The sequence below is a fragment of the Lissotriton helveticus genome, chromosome 9 (assembly GCF_964261635.1).
Source record: "Lissotriton helveticus chromosome 9, aLisHel1.1, whole genome shotgun sequence".
Lineage (NCBI taxonomy): Eukaryota > Metazoa > Chordata > Amphibia > Caudata > Salamandridae > Lissotriton > Lissotriton helveticus.
Window position 1 is genome coordinate 556821138 of NC_136070.1, and position 20715 is coordinate 556841852.

The following is a 20715-nucleotide window of genomic DNA, read 5'->3' on the forward strand; positions in this document are numbered from 1 at the left end:
CAGACAACGGAGGGAAGGCTGGGAGGGTGGAAGGGGGTTCAGGGGCAGCAAGCTGATCACACAGGGCAGGTGGGAGTGGCTATGGGAGCACAGAAGGCCATGCATGGCAAGTGGGAGGGTTAGTGGCAGCACAATGGCCATGGTGGGCAAGAAGGAGGGAGCAGGGCCATGCACAAAGGACCATGGAGGACGGAAAGGATGGGTAGGGACGGGACACAGGCAAGAGAAGGCAGAGGAAGGGGCTTCACAACAGTTTGCGCGGGGTAGGCAGGAAGAGAAGTTGCAGTACAACAGAGCATGGAGGGCAAAAGGCAGTGGCAGCAAAAGGAACACATTAAGGAGTGACTACTTTTGAAATATTTGATTTTGAGCCAAGAGGTGCGCAGCAAACAATTTATTTGTCTTTTTATTGTATAAAGAGAATTTTAAAAGTCTGGTGTTGAAGTTACATGATCCGTTCTGTATTTTGGCACACCGAGCCGCCGTTTCGTCTTTTCTGCTATATACTGAGCTTCATTACATTACAATGTCTATTCATGGCTTGGAGTGACAATAAATAGATTTTTTTAAAAGCCTGAGAAAAACTGCTGTGTGAAAGCCAGAGGCGAAGATGTATGGTAAAGGTACTGATTACAAGTGGGCCAGGAAAAGGTGAGGTTTTTACTACAAAAAAGTAAATACACCCACGGCAGTGCTAAATTTACTCCGCGCAGCAAAGACCTCTAGTACTTTTCTGAATTTCCCCCCTGTAAATGAGTAAATAACAAAGAATTTGGTGTTTTCTGCACCTTATTCCACATGAGCCAACTCATACGGCACATATTTTGAGTACATTTCGCCAGATTTAACATGACAATTTCACCAGGGGAAAACTGCAGGGGTGCGGCTTTACCCCAAACCTCACAATTCCAATCCATGCGGAAGCAAGGGTTTGTGCGAAATTCAAATTTACCACCCCGCTTGGAATTTTGCCTTAAGTGCGACCCACAGCGTTGGAGCACGTAGGGAAACAGGTCCATTAGAAAAGACGGTGGTTTTTAGCTGCTGTCAAAATATTTCGATTTGTTTACCATATGTGACAGTACAGAGTACATATAGCTACAGAAAAACTCTTAGAAATTTGCATTGGAAAAAACGAAGAAATATACGTAGAAAAGTATTAACTTAATGTTAAGACTAAATGACATCGGAACTGGGTAACAAAGAGCGCTTTATTCAATCGAGACATTTGGTTTTCATGAACAGGTCATATTTGTACAAATCTTCCCCAACACAACAATAGTTTAAAAATGCTTACCAGCTTGACCCTAGAACTAGGTTTCCAAGAGTCAGGGAGTTTTTGGGAAAGTGGAGTATAGTTCATTTAAAATATCCGTTCAAGCAAATAATTTGCAGAGCAGAGAAATATATAGTAGACTGTTCTTGTTCTGTAATGGTCAGTTAGAAGTATAAAACACAGTGAACAAAGCATTGCACTTAGGGTGATACAGCAGCAAAGAAATAACGTTGTTCCCAATAATAAGTCCTGACTCTTGCATGGTAACATGATTTTCAATGTGTTAACTACACACAGCTCATAATCACAAGAAGTGGATTCCAATGGTCTTTGTATTTCCTTAGTCCAAAGGATGAGAGAGCTTTCAAGTGTTAGACCTAACCAAATGATGGTCAGCAAGATACCTACAGACTTCAGTTTTTGGCCCTCACGAGTACACATGCAAGTTTGGTCCGCTTCAGACAATCAATGCATCTTTCTAAGTACACATCAGACAAGGTCTACTTTCAGACACAGGTACCACTATACAGACTCAACGACAGTGCCCTTCCTCAGGTACAGAAACTTACAACCTCCGCCCCAAGTCATGCACGCTATCCCTAAGACCACACATAGCTTTACAGGCTCAGACCTCAAAGCAGAGCCATCAATCAGACCACAGACCACACACCCTGTGGGCTCTGACCTCAAAGTAGAGCCATCCATCAGACCACAGACAGCTTACAGGCTCAGACCTCAAAGCAGAGCCACTGCACAGACCACACACTGCTTTACAGGCTCAGGCCTCAAAGCAGAGCCATCGCTCAGACCACAGACCACACACCCTGTGGGCTCTGACCTCAAAGCAGAGCCATCCATCAGACCACAGACAGCTTACAGGCTTATGCCTCAAATCAAAGTCATTGCACAGACCACACACTGATTTACAGGCTCAGGCCTCAAAGCAGAGCCATTGATCAGACCACATACCCTTAGGGTTCTGATATCCAAGTAGAGTCATCCATCAGAACACACATAGCTTACAGGCACAGGCCTCAAAGCAGAGCCATCTGCAGGCTGCACGGCCTGAAAGGACAGCTAGCCCTCATGACAGTTTTTACAGGTGCATCCCTCAAAGAAAATATATTCTAAACATAGTAGTCTCAAGTGTAACAGACTTTGAACTTCGAGCACAGGCATTCATTGTGGTTTAAGGATTTTGTTACCAGGACTTTAAGGCTCCTCGAGTCTTGGCGGTTCTTGACAATAACAATTCTCTGGCAGCCAAACATCTGATGTTTGCAAATTGGAGGTTTGTGAAATGAAACTATTAAAATTGTGGCAACGAGTAAATGACTGTACAATCCAACAATTAACTCTCTTATCTCCCGAGAGATGCCAAGGTCTTTCACAGAATGTAGAATATATATACTCTCCTCTTACTTATGTAAAGGCTTCACAGGAGAAGTAAAGGAATGCAGATACAGAACTAGTTCCTCATTCCTAAATAAGGCCTTCACTGAAACCAAGCCAAGTCTGAATGGCAACAAGACTTAACTCCCTTTCAGACATTGGCCGCCAGAGCCTACAAATTGGCTTGGCGATGAGCTTGCACACCACCCTGAGGTCATGAAAATTCTTCAAGAGAATGGTTTGGAAATTGACTCCTATCTACTCTAGCAGGGAAGTTCTTCAAAGAGGAGCAAACAAAGGAATGGATGTAGAGGGTGAAGATCCCCCGTTGCCCCCAGAGCTGGGCCCACAGATACCTTCTGCAGGAGACTGGTAAGGCAAATAGGATTTGTGGAAACAAAGCCATTCTAATATGTGGCACGGAATATCGCTTAAGACAAAAATAACAGTTCATGTTTCACCAGGCTAAATCACGGCCATTCAAACATCAAACATACAATATCCTTATTAAAAAAAATGACCTAGAAATTGGGAATGTTTTTTTTCAGGTTAGGCAGTCCCTGTGAGGGGTCGAACAGTGATCTCACTTTAAAAATAGGCATCATATAAATCTGAAGCGACAGTGTGTCATCAATAATGACAGGCAGGCACCATTTGGTGAATAAGAGGCTCCAAGGCCCATGAAGAGCTCTACAGTTCAAGACAACACGAAAGGCAGTGGAAATGACACTTCAGAAGTCAAGGTGTGTGGTGTAGTGTATATGTATCTGTCTGCATCACGCAATGCCTCAATTTACCTCAATATGAAAATGATACAGACACCAAACCGTTGAGAGGCGGTGTGAAGAGGCAGGGTACATATATTCAAAAGCATTGACTCATCACCTTGCAAAAGGCAGAACTGCATGCCTAGATTATAGAGAACGCCATTCAGGCCCCAGTCCCTTCTCTCCGACACACACATAAGTAGGTAACGTTGGTGCCATAAAATGGAGCTGCATGTGCCAAAAAGCAAATGTGACCTTTCCGACAATGCGGGAAAGTCAGAACCACTTGACAAGTTACCTTCTCCTTAGACCCCACCCCTCCCCCACCCTCCAATACACAAATTACAGGTAGTCCCCAGTAAGTCCTTATTTGGTCCCCTCACTGCACCCGCAAAAATGACAAGGCTGCCACATTTAACAGAGACCGCGTATGCCATCAAGAAATTAGGAGGTTTTTAGCGGGGCGGCATGGTTAAGTAGGGAACACCCCTGGTGGTAATAATTACCTACATTACGCCTGCACCACATGCTATAGTAGGCACTTTTGGTTTTTCCCACACAGTGATTGCACTGGGACAGACCATGCAATGGCAGAGTCAAAGGTGGTGTGGAAATGCCAACAGGGCTAAACTGCGATTAAGATCACTGTGTTCCCTCTGCAGACCTCACTCCACACATGGTCTTATGTAAACCAGCAACGTGAGACGTTTCGAAGAATACATCTCCCTTCCATAAACTGCAGCAATTCTTGTAAAAGGCACCTTCCGGTAGTGTACAACTGTATAAAGGTAATATTTTTTTTATATGTAAATACTTTTTTTCTTTTTATAGGGTTTAAAGTGCAAGAGAAGAAAGGCTGAAGTGGACTAAATTGGGCGAAGCAGGCACAAGCACCAACCAAAACTAGCACTAGGAGGGATGTCACCGAATGCTATGTGGATAAGACGTAAGCAGCATCTCGTGAGCCCAAAACAGTATCCACAGGCTGCGTTGTAGGTTCAGATCAGTACTCTTCTGGACTTGCCCTTCCATTCCACTGACTTCTCACTTGCGCTTCTTGCCCTCAGATGGTGCTCCGATAGCTGTGTTGTCACCTGCTCTTTGTCCTCGAGTAGAGTTATTAAAGCGGGTTTGAGCCTGTAACATTCAAGGAACAGAAAAATAAATGTCACTTGGCGCGAATGAGGGCAACCATTGTTAGAGTAATCATACTACTATACATATATATATATATCACATGATTCGATCAATACTGTTTGATAAGTAGTTCTCATCACCCGCCCTACTTGGTATCTTCCCAACACCCCATCTATGAAATGTCATTGTGTATTCCTTGAAGTTGATGGTTTACAGTGTTGAGAGCTCTCAACAGAGACTTATGACCAGAGACTGCAGCTGAAAGGAAATAATGACTTCAACCCTTCAGGTGAAGTCTTCTGGCTATTTATTTATTTATTTTGAAAGTTTTATATAGCGCGAACAAGATCTTTGCAGATATCAGAGCGCTTTACAAATACAGGGGGTAGGAAACAAGAAACATGGGAGAGATTAACAGACTTTATTTACCGAGTATTGTAATGCATACACATTCCATGGACCCAAACTAGATCTCTGAACCTCTGCAATATAAAATTAAAGCATACATTACTCACCATAATACTTTTATACTGGTGGAGTCAGATCCTCTTCCAAAAGGGTCCTACTATGCCTAGGATGCAGGACTGATGATTGAACATTCTATGCATAGCTAAAGAAAAGTGTGGCCAATATAGCCATGTCTTTAGGTTCTGTCCCTATTGTTCCCACAGCTCACCATGCTTGTTTTTACATACAACAAAAATGAACAGCTGGTTTGCAGGAGAGATCATCTATAGCAAGTGGACTATGGCAACCAGTACAACATTTACCTTGGGGAGAATCTAGTACTCATAAGCTCAGCCGACTTCCTCCATACTCATGGGAAGAATTTTTAAAAAAGGACCATTTGCTGAGATGTACAAATAACCTGAGGGATCAAGAAATCCTTTTAAAACATTAATAATTTGAAGGAAGGGTCATAGTTGAGGGGACTGAGCATCCTTCAGGTTAGAATAATGCAATGAGGTATATTGATGAAGGGACTGCGAATGAAGTAAAAAGTGTGGTGACAAGTAGGAAGGTTATAGAAGCAACACAGAATAAATACAGAACACAAAAAAGAGAGTAATAGTGGTGGTTCAAGTTAGGTTTAAATGTTTTCACTGTGGCAAAAAAGGTAACTAGTTTAATAGCTTGATAATGTTGAAACAAGCGTGAAGAACAAAATATTGGAAGTAAATGAAAAAAGGCGTGCTTGAGAAGGTGGTTATGCCAGATTGAGCTAAATAGGAAGAAAGTGATTGTGCTGGTGGATTTTAGATCACCATACATCTTGATTGGTGGAGCATCGAAAAATGTATTTGGCGGTGAGAAATAACCTTTGAGAAACCAGACATCAATCAGGGAGACTATGGGAAATTCATGACGGATTTACTTTGATTAACTCTAAGGAAAAAAATCTCAAGTGAAGGGAAACTATAGATAAGATTTAAGTGGTAAAAAGAAGGGATAAATTGTTAACCTGATGGCAACAAAAATTAATATTGATCCAAATTCTCCCAAGCAGGCGATGCTAGTCTCACACTTTAAGATGAAGATATAACTGAAAAGCTTTGCAATGACTTCAAGGATAGATTCAGCCTATTAAAAGGTTTTGAGCACAAGATTAAACAGACACAGAGCGCAAAAGTATGGAAAGATACTAATCTTGTGCATGACCCATAAAAAAAAAAGTCTGTAACTGAAGAAAGAGGGGGGTTCAAGGAGGCTTCAAAATGGCTTGTGCCAGTGGTCATGACAGCTAAAGCTGGGAAAGTGGAAGGCTGTGTGTTGACGTCCTACTCCTCAAGAGGAACATATGGGTTGATAGAGAACCACTACCTAACACTTTAGGCTTTGCTAGTTTTGGGAGAGGAGAATTTTTTTTTAGTGTTATGGATTTATCTTCCGTATATAACCATGTTGTTTTTACAAGACTACTTCAGACATTTGACAATTTGTAGCTCCTTTTGGGGAATTACAATTTAAGAGATTGTCTTTTGGTACAGCTTTGGTCCGTTAAGGGGTCATGGAGAAGGTGCTATAAGTTGTGGAACAGGTTAGATTTCTCCTAGGAAAATATTTTGGTGCATGAGAAGAACAGAACAGATCATGACAATGTATCCTTGATGGTTTTGAGTAGGTTGCAAAATTCTGGGTTGCCGATCAGCAAGGATATGTGCTAGCTCAAAGAGGGAACAGTTTGCTATTGCCATACCATTTGAGGCGAGTGTTTCCAGTCTAAGAGGAACTTAGCCAATTCAAGGTGGAAGCACCTATTCCCAAAGACAAAGAACAAGTCAGATCATTTTTAGCCCTCCTCAAAGGTTAATCAGAATTTCAATTAAGTAATGTATCCATTCTCTAGATGGAGAAGAAACCTCCCTGCACACAAATCTCTTCAATCACTGGACGTTATTAGAGTTTTTAAATTGTATTTAGATAGAACAAATGATGTACGAAGACTTATCTTCTTTATCAACTACAGACTGCTCCACATTGGGTTGACTACCATTAAGCACACCATAGTTAGGTGGATAGGTTCATGAAAATCCTCTTACCAACACACAAACAAGCTACTACCTGGTAGAGGAAGACAAAGTCCACACGAGAAAATTGAGCTATTGATGCTTGGTTGAGAAATGTTTACAAAAACAATAAAGGAGTATCCACTCAAAAATAGAGAGAACGTAAAAATGTGTTCCTCTGGATAGGGGCTAGGGTGCTCAGTTCAGCACCATGTGCCTCAGCCTGTTTTTGGATAATACATATCCTTTTAGAAGACCCCTCACTCACCAACCTAGTTGGTGACATGCTTCATCATTGGGGTCCCACCCCATAGGCCGAGTGCCTATAGGGTGTGCTGCGACACCTGATTACAGTGGAGCTGGTTCGTTTTTTTCTTTTATATGTACAAGACGATCAAACAAGTGGTTTAAAAAGGGCCAACACTACTCACTGCAAGTAATTTATTCTTGAGTGCTTGAACCCTTAATTAAAAACGTGTTGCACCTATGCCTAATTAGGTAGGCTTCGGTGATAAAATTAGTGTTTGATAAAAATAGCTAAGTGTGCTATGTGAAGTGTGGTAAATAATAAAATTTAAAAGGGTCTACATGTTTCAACCATCATATCATTAATTGGTTTTCGTCAGGACCATGTGACTGAACTGGGTGGTCCACACACGCTAAGGTGCGTCCTGCCCTAGTCCAGATTAGAGTGCACAAATTGTGGACTCGTGTAAAATAAGTGCTTATTCTTTTGTTCAAAGAAAAAACGCTTCTTTGCGGTATTGCCGCTTCATGGGCACCTGCACTTCCAAGACGGCAAGAGTCCGTCTCTTGCTGCTTCTGTTCATCAGGCGGTAAACCTACTTGGTTCCGGCTGGTGGTGCCCCGAGGAGTACCGCAAAGAAGCGTTTTTTCTTTGAACAAAAGAATAAGCACTTATTTTACACGAGTCCACAATTTGTGCACTCTAATCTGGACTAGGGCAGGACGCACCTTAGCGTGTGTGGACCACCCAGTTCAGTCACATGGTCCTGACGAAAACCAATTAATGATATGATGGTTGAAACATGTAGACCCTTTTAAATTTTATTATTTACCACACTTCACATAGCACACTTAGCTATTTTTATCAAACACTAATTTTATCACCGAAGCCTACCTAATTAGGCATAGGTGCAACACGTTTTTAATTAAGGGTTCAAGCACTCAAGAATAAATTACTTGCAGTGAGTAGTGTTGGCCCTTTTTAAACCACTTGTTTGATCGTCTTGTACATATAAAAGAAAAAAACGAACCAGCTCCACTGTAATCAGGTGTCGCAGCACACCCTATAGGCACTCGGCCTATGGGGTGGGACCCCAATGATGAAGCATGTCACCAACTAGGTTGGTGAGTGAGGGGTCTTCTAAAAGGATATGTATTATCCAAAAACAGGCTGAGGCACATGGTGCTGAACTGAGCACCCTAGCCCCTATCCAGAGGAACACATTTTTACGTTCTCTCTATTTTTGAGTGGATACTCCTTTATTGTTTTTGTAAGTAATTCTGGGGACCAGGAGTTCTCAAACTCACATTGATAAAGTGTAAAATCCCTTACTCTCTCGCTTTGTTATTTATGGTTGAGAAATGTCCCTCTAAGAAAGATATTTATAAAGAAGCCTCGTAGAACTCTGCTCATACATTCACTAAACATTACTGTTCGAATGAGTATGCCAGGGCAACACTGTAGTCGATCAAGCAGCACTGAATAATGTGTTTGCTTGACCTTGCTTTGGCATTCACATGATGTTTCTTCAAGATTTGCTTGTGAATATGGACATCCACTTAAAGGGATAAGAGTTCTATTCCATCCTACGTTCATGACTATCAGTGAGGATCTTACGAAGTAGGACGAAATTGCAACTCCTTGTTCTGCATCATTAATCCTCTCCGAAATCATAAGCAATCCTTCCATCTCCCCGGTTGTCTATAATCCTATCAGTAATGGCTTGTTATTCCTACATATGTATCTAGATACTCTACAAGTTCCAAACAAATCCAACAAATCACCAGAAGAAGATGGGATCTATTAGAGGCAGAACCAGATTTCGAGGGGTTGTTTCACGACAAACCAACTTTTGGGAACACTCGCGGAAAAAATTTGCAAGAATTAATCTCGCCACCCAAATCCACATCTCAAGAACAATATAAAGGCATGGGACGGTGCCAAAACTGCACCCAATGCAGCAACATGATTGTTGGTCAACACTTAACACATCCACATTCAGGGAAACAAATAAAATTGCGTCATTTAGCGGGTTGTAACACAACCAATGTTGTTTACTGCCTTAAATGCCCTTGCGGCTTAACATATGTTGGCAAAACAGAACGAAAATTTAAATTAAGATTAACGGAACTCAAAAGCACGATACACACACATAGCACAACTTCTAGTGTAGCCACACATTTGCATGAGGCTAAGCCACCCAAATCCACATCTCAAGAACAATATAAAGGCATGGGACGGTGCCACAACTGCACCCACTGCAGCAACATGATTGTTGGTCAACACTTAACACATCCACATTCAGGGAAACAAATAAAATTGCGTGATTTAGCGGATTGTAACGCAACCAATGTTGTTTACTGCCTTAAATGCCCTTGCGGCTTAACATATGTTGGCAAAACAGAACGAAAATGTAAATTAAGATTAACGGAACACAAAAGCACGATACGCAAACATAGCACAACTTCTAGTGTAGCCACACATTTGCATGAGGCTAAGCACAGCATTTTGCAAATACGCAGTCAGGTCATTGAGGTAGTAAAATGCGTAGAGGGTGTTGACAACCATAACAGACTGTTACAGAGAGAGATCTACTGGATAGAGTATTTAGGCACAACATTTCCCAAAGGACTAAATGAACGAGTCGATTATAGTTATTTTCTTTAAAGCCGACAGTGTAGTTCCGATTTTATTGTACAGATCATCGATTTCGCATAATATGTTTTTGGTACATCAATTCATGCAATTATTCTAAGGTTTCAACATAGGGCATGCTTCGCATTTTGATGACTCACAGTGTAAGAAGACGCAAGGTTTTTCTCATGGCACAACTTCATGAATTATGTAATCAGTTACTTTTTTACACCCAACATTTGTTTATTCGCGTCAAATGTACCATCCATTTATTTTCTTATAAACAATGGTCACGGTCTATTTCATGATGTTCAGTGAATGTATACCCAGGTTTTCTAACTGTACCCTTCAAGGTTATTTACAGTGTCACAACTATTGTAACATATACAATAAGCTTGTTGATTATAAGAAAATGTATCATGTAAGAACATGTCTGTGCTATAGGGGGACACACAATTCTAAGTTTGCAGACAGTTATATAATGGTAGTCATTCTCTTTATTTAACATCTATACACATCATGGATTACGTTAGGGGCTAGACATCTACACACATAACATCAAGCTTGGTTGCTCTTGCATTTCTGCATGCTTTACGCTACTATCCATTTTTTGTGAAGGGATTTTATTAACTCCATTATGTACGGCATTGTGCACACACTTGACGCACATTTTTTGTATCTCCTTGATCACATAACTTTATTGAGTATATATCAATGCACCACTTTCTGTTATAGGTTCTTCTCGAACGATCGGTTAGTCAGCTTCTCAGTTTTGTTTATTGAGTTTCGTTTTTTGTTTTTTATTCTTTCATTGTTGATATATTTAGCACGCCACGTGTGTGTGTGGTAATAGCCTCACTATTATCACCAAAGAATAGACCAGGTCTATTTTGGTATGTACGCACTCCAAATGGGACGTTTAAATGAGTCGTTCGTCGTCGACACATTGAGACAGCAGTCTTATTTTAATCGCGGGTCGTTTAAATGAGTAGTCTGTCATTTATACCTTGAATTGACAGTCCTATTTTTTATCGCTAGTACGGGCGCGAACTTTGAGCGAGGCATCATTGGTTTGGACCGGTACATTTCCAGAAGCACGCCGCGTTTTGGTGTTTTTCGGTAAGCCCACATTGCATTAAACAGAATTTTGACATTTTGGTTTTAATGTGAGGATACTTTAGGTATAATGTTGTGCGTTGCCATGGTTTTCAGTTACTGCCTTCCATATCCTCATTTCCCCGCATTACCTGTTCCTGTGACAGGTAAGCGCTTGTCCATTATATTATTATATTACTACTCAATGACATTTGCAATGATTATTACAGGACGCATGTCTTTACATTCACAGGCGTCCATATCTTCTATCCGCCCACGAGCTATAGAGGGCAATCTTTGGTAAGATTAGGACATTGTTTGCACATCGGGTGTGGTGCATTATTCTATACAGGCTTCCTGTAACGTTAGGTTTCTTACAATTACAGACTTTTCTTGCTAGCCATTTTCGTGAACCTTTATCAATATGGACAGTTTGGATACATTTAGTAGCAGGTACTTTCTTTTGTTATGCACACTATCCTCGTGCTCTTACACTTTTAACCAAATCATATTACACTTTTAACCAAATCATATTACTAATACCGCACAGTAACAAGGTTGTAAATATACACCTTTTTCACATCAACCATAGCGAGTGATGACATCACCATCTTGAACTCCTTAGGTTTTAACAACTTTTACCCTTTTGCATGTCATTTTTGCATGTACCACAACAACAGTTTTAAATCACAAGTTACATTTGGGCATCATTAACTGTCACCTTCAATTAAAAGTGTTGTTGAGACAACCTCCTCCGCATACATATTACACAACAGTGTTTTATTTATTTGTTTACAGATGTGCCCCTAACGAAGGGACCACGAGGTCCCGAAATGCATTGGGCTGATTCCCCACAAATCTGCTAAACTTTTTTTACAACAGAGCTATTGTCTACAATATTCATAGTATACTGCAAATTGTTTTTTTTAATTTTGAAAGCAGAAGTGGAGATCGTATCCACTTGAAATGTTTATGTACAAATAATCTGTATTTGAAGTTTATGTTCATGCATTTTTGTTTAAATGTCAAATGGTCAATATAATTATAAGCAAAGAACATTTATTGGTCAATCTTGTGTTTTTAAAGGTTTTGGTTGACAAATTGTTTTACTAATTTTGGCAACTGCCACAGGAATAGTGATACCTGCACAGGGATTCATCCCTGTTCTTTACCGTTACAAACGCATACATATCCCTCCAAAAGAACTGAAACTGTCAGGCAAACTGCCACTTCAGTGCATGCTGGGAGATGAAAGCTGCTGCCTTGTTTAAAGGAGAAGTGCATCTATTTTGACCCAATGAAGTCTTCACCTAGAAGGAACCCTTATTTTAATTTTTCCCTCGTGAAATAAAAATGGTTTAAAGCTCCCAAATCTAAGAGGTTACAGTTTTAAGGTGCTGCAACATAGTCTTTTCCTCTGTTCAAGTTGACTATTATAGAGAGAAAAAGAAATTCAGCAAATGCGAACTTGCTTAGCACAATGATGCATTTTTCTGAAACAAGTGTGACCCAAAGGTCCATGTGAACATGGGTATCTAACACAAAGTTACAGGCATTCAAATAGAACTCATACACAAAGAAAATATAATATGACAGAAAATAACTGTCGAGATTTAATCTGAAGAACTATTAAGTAACAACCAGTATTAAGTTGTTGCGCTCAATTCATCCGAATTGAGTTTATTTTAAGTAATAAGTGCAAATTGCATGAGCAAAGTTTAAAAAAATTGTGACCGGTGTAAAAGGTTATACAAAACCCCAAATGAAGAAGACAGATTATGGATGGGGGTAATACAGCAGCTATTCATGTGCTCAACCTCACTGCCGCACTGGACTCTCAATCCCATTATATTTTTATAAAGTTTTTGGAGCAGTGGCACTAGTGGCAATGCAGTGCTGTGGCCGATCTCCTTTCCGTATGAACGTACTTTTCAGGTGACACAAAAGCCATTTCAATCATCGATTCGCTCACTGCAGCAAGGAGTACTTCAGGGATCATCAGGGAGTCTCACGTTTTTAATGTTTATATCAGCTCTCTGGCAGAGGTCATTAAGCAGCATGGGTTTACCATAATTTCATATGCTGACGACACTCAGTTTGTCATCACCGTGCCTCACAGCAGTGAACAGATGGCTTCCTCACTACAGGCGTGTCAATCAGATGTTGCTTCGTGGATGGACCATAAGCACCTCAACGTCTGGTCCTATGCCCGGTGGCTAGATAATTTTGGCCATTTACCATCTCCCCAGCCCACGGTGAAGTACCTGGGCTTCTGGTTTAATGAAGACCACGCTTTTGAGGCCCAAATTAGTGCCCTTGCAGTAAAGTGCTTCGTGATTTTGAGATCCTTTAAAAAAGTTCTCCATCGTCTCCCAGATTCTGCTCTCAAAACTGTAATCCAGGCTCTGGTTATATCCTGTTCATACTACTGCAATATTCTTTGCTTCGGTGTCACCCTAACGCGATTTAATAGCCGGCAACAGGTGTAGAATGCAACTGCTCAGACTATGATTGGCCTTCCAAAACTAGCTTCCGCACTAAAGAAGCATCACTGGCTGCCGGTGAAACAGTGAATCACTTTCAAGGCTCTCTGTTATTGCTATAAGGCATTGTCCAGTCACAGCCCAGCCAATGTACAGGCTATGATTACCTCCTACAGTCCAACGTGAAATCTTAGGTCGGTCGCTGCCAAATAGGCCATGGCTCCAAGATTTAAAAAAGCTAGAATTGGTGGTTGTGCTTTCAGTTATTTGGCCCCTAAAATCTGGAACTCACTACTGTTAGAACTCCAGCTTGCCCCCTCTGAGGGGATCTTTAGGAAAACCTGATTGTTTGGATCTAGTGAGAACCTTCTCTAAGTGCAACTCTGGTAGCTGTAACTAGCATCCTAGTGCTGGGACACTTCATTAAAAGCAGCCATGCACTTTATGAGAGGCTTTATTACTACGATTATTTAGGTCTCGGTTATGCACAACCCTATATTGCTCATGCCAAGAAACTGAAATAAGAACCTGAATTCGCCTTGTCCAAGAAACTGTCTCTCTGCTTCAGCAGCTCTGGGTCTCTACACATAAATATGTATAATAAATAATAATAGTTAAAAATAAATAATAATTTTGCTATAGACGATGTGTTTGATACAGAGTGGTGTACATTTACAACTGCGACCTTAGCGCTGTGACCCCTTCAGGCATTCGCTGCGCTCTACAAATACCCTTCATATCATATCAGGAGAACCAACAGGAGTAGAACGAAGGGGTGTGAGAAGGAAAAGGAAGCCTGAAGGCAAATCTCTCATCAGTCATAGGGTAGCAGGTGATAGTACTGCATTGTATAACAGCATTTCATAGTGCTTACCTACTTTTTCTTGAGGTCTACAAAGTGTGCTACAACTAGAGGTCAATAGTTCTCATTCTGAAACGGATGGATGAGAGTAGGGTGGCAATACTCTCGGCCACACAACTATCCAAAGCCACAATCTGAAGGACATATCCCAGACCTGCTACCATTGCTGTTTAGAAGCTACAGAAGTTAGTAAATTCTTTGAAGGGCTCGTACCTTTCTGGTCTGCCTGCCGTTAGGCACTTGTTTCCATAAGAAGACATTGGAAGGCAGTTACAAAAGGGAGATGCAGAGGCTTTCATATAATTATAAAGAAGCCGACTAAGGAATATGGAGAGGATAGAAGACTTGTCAGCAAACATTAACTTCCAAATTCATGCATCAAGCAGTGGCACCATTAAGTAACGGGCAGAGAATCATTTTAGTTTGCCACATGCACCCAAGAATGTAATCTCCTTGTCCAAGGAGAAGCGTCAAAAGATACCTATTCTTGTATGAGTTGCCGAGGCCACTACTGACTATGTGGAATCCAAATGGTATTAAAGCAGACTAATAGCAATTTAATTTGGCTGTCAATATTTCAACATACAAAGGTAGAGAAGAAGAAAAACTGTTCTTAAGACCACCTAGCTGACAACGGGCATCAATAGAATACTTGTTCTTTTGGATGTTAAATATTGCAATTCTGGCACCAGAACCTTAGTTGCAGCGGGCAGGAGAAGAAGCGGAGGACCTCCAGCTCATCAAGACCATCTTGTCATAATAGATGAAGAGGAAGAACCCAGCTGTGATGGTGTCATTGAACAAGGGGCAAAACATTGGCATGAAACCAGTAGATTTAGAAAGACGAGTGGGTTGAATCTGTACCACGGTTGAACTGTGTAGACTAAAGACTGGAGGCAGGGTTCACCTAAGGGCTGTCTAGGAGTAAGTGGATGAAGAAAATACTCTACAAAGCAGATTGCAGGTCCCAGAGCTCTTCTCCAGTTGCCAGAACAAAGTATCTTGAAAGAACAAATGACACTGTCAAGAGGACCAACAAATAGGCACACACAGCTAATGTTTCTGCTCTTTTTCCCATTCCAAGCAACAAATTCCAGAGAACTGAGGGTCAGCAAATCAAAAGATGGAGCACCAGTGAAGCAGTCTGTTAAAGGAAAAATATGAAAAGCAAACCATAGAGAACACAAACCAGGAATTGGTATGGCAACAGACACTCCAGACAATCTGGCGATTTAGCTTAAGGGAGCTACAACCACTACTGTTTGCAATCAGTATTTAATCACATATCTAATGACATAGGAAAGGAATAGAGCATGGAAATCACGACTGAAACAAAAATAGAAAGGCAAACAAACGTGAAAAAACATTTATGGAAAGAATTTTCAATAATGAGCAGCTAAAGAAAAGGACTGTGGTGAGAAAATCCTAAGGGCACATATAGATAGATACCAGTCAGTGCGACCTGTGCCTAGTATCCACTTATGCTATGAATGCTTTATTAGGTTAGTCTTTAGCCAGGTCCTCCAATGTCTCAGGAGAAAAAGAGAACCAGGCATACAAGTAGCGAGACGCCAAAAACTTCTAAAAACAGATTTACATTTCATACCAACTGTGCACACATACAGACCAAATTTGGTAAATGAGAAAACCATGCAAATACACTCAATCTGGCATCCTTTAAAACTAGAAGCAATGAGCGTACTAAGCAGCTTATCAAGTAGTAGGCACATCCTTTTTAGTTATCAGCCCGAGTTTATCTGGCAAAGCAAGAGGTGCAAATACCCTCAAATAATGCCCTATGCTGTTTATAGTTAGTTGTATTAATCACAGCAAATGCAAACCGGAGACTACATCACAAGAAAAAAGATCATGACATTATGTCTGTTTACCTGCAGCTATTCTGTTGGTACTCTTTTTACATTTAATTGCATTCACTGTGCCCCTTTGTGCTTTAGCAACATGCCCCCTGGGTTATGCCCTTGTGAAACCATTTTTCCTGAAAGTCAGTCTTCGCCATAGCTCTGGGAACAGACTGATATTTCCCGCAACAAGTCTACTTAAGAAGAGGCAAGCAATGATTGGCTAATTTCTCGCACTCCTTATTCCTTGTGAACTCTACAGCAGAATTTGCCTCTTTACCTACTTCTAAGTATCAGAATGATTGCAAGTCAATTGAAAATTAGCGCCCAATGCCTCTGGCTTAGTGTGTACATCTAAGCATTTTCTCTGGGACAGTGCACTCTTACTATAGCTGAATACTGTTTAAGGGATTGCTTCATTAAGCTGAATTCTAAGAAACTCTGCCCTACTTAAAGCACGTCCAACATAACCCGCGTATCTGGACTCTGTACCTAATCAACCTCAAACACTTAGGATTGGTCCCCTGAGTTATCACCAAAAAGTAGCATCTGCCAGGTCCACGGCTGCTTCTAAAGCGTGATTAGAGGACCGCGAGTCCATTTTTATAAAAGCTCTTACATCTGCTTGCAAGGAAAGAGGGAATTTAAATGCTGTATGTTCTCCCACAACTCCTGACATTTAGAAGAAAGAATGTTGAATTTGAAGCCATCATGCTGGAGAAGACCAATGTGGAATATTTTCTTCCTCAACCCATCACACCTTATTTAATCCCTATGTGGTGGAAACGATGACAGCAAATTGTATTGTTAGTTCTCCTGACCACAACCTTTAGAATAGGTGCTGGCTTAGGATTGAGTGTGGAACTACTTCAGACACTAGGTAGAGTCTGCTCTACTGCTTGCTAATTCCGAGAAAAATTGTCAACATCCGTAGAAAAAGCACAGTACATCTCAAAATAATGGTATAGAAATGGGACAACAACAGCTTTAACCCTCAATGCCACAAATACCGTTCCCTCAACTGAAGAAGCATCCGCAGACTATGCTTCTCATTCACCAATAGCAAAGTCTCCAGAGGTATCACTGCCTTCTCTTCTTGCTTCGTATTCATTGTTAGATCACCCATAATTGTAAACTTTGACCTCACTTTTAAAGAAAACTGTGAAAGGAAGGAGGTAACGTACTGGTTGAAGAAGTGGGTCTGGGGGCAGGGGCTACAGTAGTACTTCTTTTAGAGACTCCAAACTATTTTAGGAAATATCGTCCACATAAAGTAGTGAAATTTTGTTTGGTGCACTATGTTTATGGTCAGTGGTTCTTTCCTGGTTACTTCTCCTTCCTGTGCGTTTTCGTTAGAGGAGTATTAGAGGTGGCCTTTTTCTCTTTATTCTCCACATTTCTTCTGCCTTTATTCATTTTCTTTAAATTACATATGTCTGTTGATGACAACAACCTTACTATGAAGGAAGAAGCAGACAAAGACATGAAACATGCTGTGGTGGTATATGACCAAAGCAGACAAACTGACCAAGAGGAAGAGCTACTTAGTAATGAGGGAGATCTCTGCGATGACAAGGCAGGTGAAAGATGGAGGCGGTAGAGTTGGGGAGGGGGAGGTGTTGAGAACACAAAAACAAGCATTGGCATAGCCAATAGTTCTCGCCTTTGGGACATTAGAAGTGTTCAGCCATGCAACAGTTGATGTTGCACCAAGGATATTGTGCTGCATAATTAAATACTTTTAATGTCCCAAAGGCGAGACCTATTAGCTATGCCAATGCTGGTTTGAATTGCCTCCACTCTTTTTCTTAACTAGGCGGTAGCCGGAGACCCACATCTCGGAGAAAGGGTCGCACTCACTTTTATTTCTCCATTTTTTATTTTTATTTCAAGGCATACTTTCGCAGCAGTAAAATCAACTCAAGCGCTTTTGCTCTTTAACCATCATCATGGTAAGGAGGCGCTGAGTGAGCTGGGGTTACTGCCAGCCTTAGTATGGAAATGAAGTGTGAATGGACAAAGACAGATTTTCATCGTAATCTAGATGTGAATATTTGCATACAGTGTATTGACTGTGAAAGCATCCATTTCAGATATGACAGCCAACATAACCTCAATTCATTTTAATTTTTCAACCTAGTAAAACTTCTTGCAGTAGTATAAGTTTGTTACAGGCAAATGTTTCAGAACTGTGCCGAAGAAGCACAGCAGCAAACTTGTGCAAAATGAGTCACTTTTACTAGTTTAGTCTGCACAGCATAAACGTTACAGATCTTAGAATATTTTCTTACCCGACACTCCAAGTCTGGGTCCCAACACAGGAACGCCAGCTAGCGCAGGCTACTCACAGATCTTGAAGGACCTGTCCCCAGCGGAACTTAAACTCTCAGGTCCTCCTTGCCACGTGACCTGCATGTCTAATTCATCCCTGACAATTAAAACACAAGCATTTGCAATGCAATAAGTCTCGCATTTACGTGAGTTTGAGCTATTGGCATTGTAAATGACAATGTCTTTTATTTATGTGTTTGTTTTAAAAACATAAATAAAAGGCATTGTCATTTACAATGCTAATAGCTTAAACTCTCACAAATGTGAGACCTATTGCATTGCAAATGCTTGTGTTATTAATGCTGCACTTCTATAGCTTGAAGGTTTAGAACTAGATAATATTTTCAAAAGGTTGACTGACTAAACCGTGGTTTGCAATTTCAATAGTAATCAGGTTGTAAAATGAATAGCTTTGATTTGTTCTTTTCATAAAAATATTATGTGAACTCGTAAAATTATTCTGTGTACCCAAACTCATACTTATTGCAATCACTACAACACACAAAACCCTGCGTGTATTACTACAACTATCCTGCAATAGAAAATAATTTGTGTGTACAGTGCTGTTCAAATGATACTAGGGGGTGTAATAAAGTGAGTCGGGCAGGAGGGCCTCCTGATTCCAAGATTTTTGACTGGATGGTGGTGTTGTGCATTACATTAAACATCATATCTGTCCAAAGGGAGAGGCTAGCATACATTACAAGAGTCCTGAAACTACCACACAATGGCCTGTTGCATATGGTTAAAAGAAGAAAACCGTGTCAATAAAAATTATGCAAAAAGAGCCTGTAGAGCGATTAGTCTGAGTGTAAGGCACAGTAATACCTTTGGGTTGAGATTGCGCTATACGAGCCTGCAGCATGAGCTGCAGCGCTCCTAATGTGTGCAGGGATGGTTAAAAGGGCTACAAGAGCCTGTAGAGCGATTAGGCTGAGTGTAAGGCACAGTAATACCTTTGGGTTGAGTTTGCGCTATACAAGCCTGCAGAGTGAGCGGAAGCTCTGCTAATGTGTGCTGGGATGGTAAAAGCACTACAATACCTTCGGGTTGAGTTTGTAGAGAGCAAGTAGAGCTCCAAATGTGTGGTAGCACAGTCACAAGCGCTGCAACACCTTCGGGTTGAGTCAGCACAGGAAGTTAGGAAAAGTGGGACAGAGGAGGCGAGGCGAGGGAGGGGAGGGTGGAGGCGCAGTAGATGTTACAGAAGGGAGGAGAGCTGGGATCACGGCGGACCTAGCCTGGTTACATGCTGGCACTAGGAAGATCCTGCTCTCACAGCCTGGGATGCAAGCCCACTCACCCCCGCAGAACACTCAATAGTGTCCAGGAATTGGCTGCGCAGAACATACAGCGAGAGGCCGACTTGCACATTTTATCCAGCTTGCCATAATGTCAGATTGTAAAACGCAGTTAAAAGTTTACTTAACTACATTGTATAGCCCGGAGGCCATGAAGCGGGCGCCGTGCTAATAAAATCATACACACACCAACACACCTGAAACCCAAAAACAAGCACTGTCGAGGGACAGCGAAAGTCCAAATTAAAATAAGTTTGAATGCTCAAATAAGGGCACAGTACTTTAAACAGCATATCTGTCCAAAGGGAGAGGCTAGCATACATTACAATAATCCCGAAACTACCATGCAGTGGCCTGTTGCACATGGTTAAAAGAAGAAAAACATGTCAATAACAAGCCCGGGAGTGGTGCACGTGAGCACTTGTGCCCGACAATGCACGCGAAAAGCAGATGGCACACTACGCGCCACTGACCGTAGTAACCGCCAGCCGTGGGCGGCTACATTTCCTGGCAAAGGTGGGACATGCACCCGCCTTTGCCCAATTGCGTGCTTTCTTCGCACGCAAAGCCCATAAGAAAGAAAGCAAAAAAAAATAACACGCACGAGCTTGTGAAAAGTACAGATTGATTCCAAGAGGTCGTTTTCCTAGAGCAGCGCATGCACGCTGCGCTAGGCTCGACCTAATGAAAAGAATGAGGTGTCCAAATCCAAAAGATTGGCCAACTGTTAATATATGCCACAGACAAACCAGAGAGTATTAACTCAGCATTTGACCACAAACCTGCTGTTGGGAATGGATTTTCTTGTACTGTCTTTACATCTT

General features: G+C 41.3%; 1 protein-coding gene across 1 annotated transcript in view; it reads right to left on the minus strand.

Annotated features, from left to right (window-relative positions):
• Positions 1–1193: 1193 nt before the first annotated feature.
• The window catches only part of ATL3 (atlastin GTPase 3), a 264191-nt gene continuing 244669 nt past the window's right edge, over positions 1194–20715 (minus strand). The window contains exon 13 of the mRNA XM_078660453.1: positions 1194–4572. Coding sequence (XP_078516579.1) covers positions 4480–4572 — 93 coding nt within the window. The 3' untranslated portion in view covers positions 1194–4479. The remainder of the gene's footprint in view (positions 4573–20715) is intronic.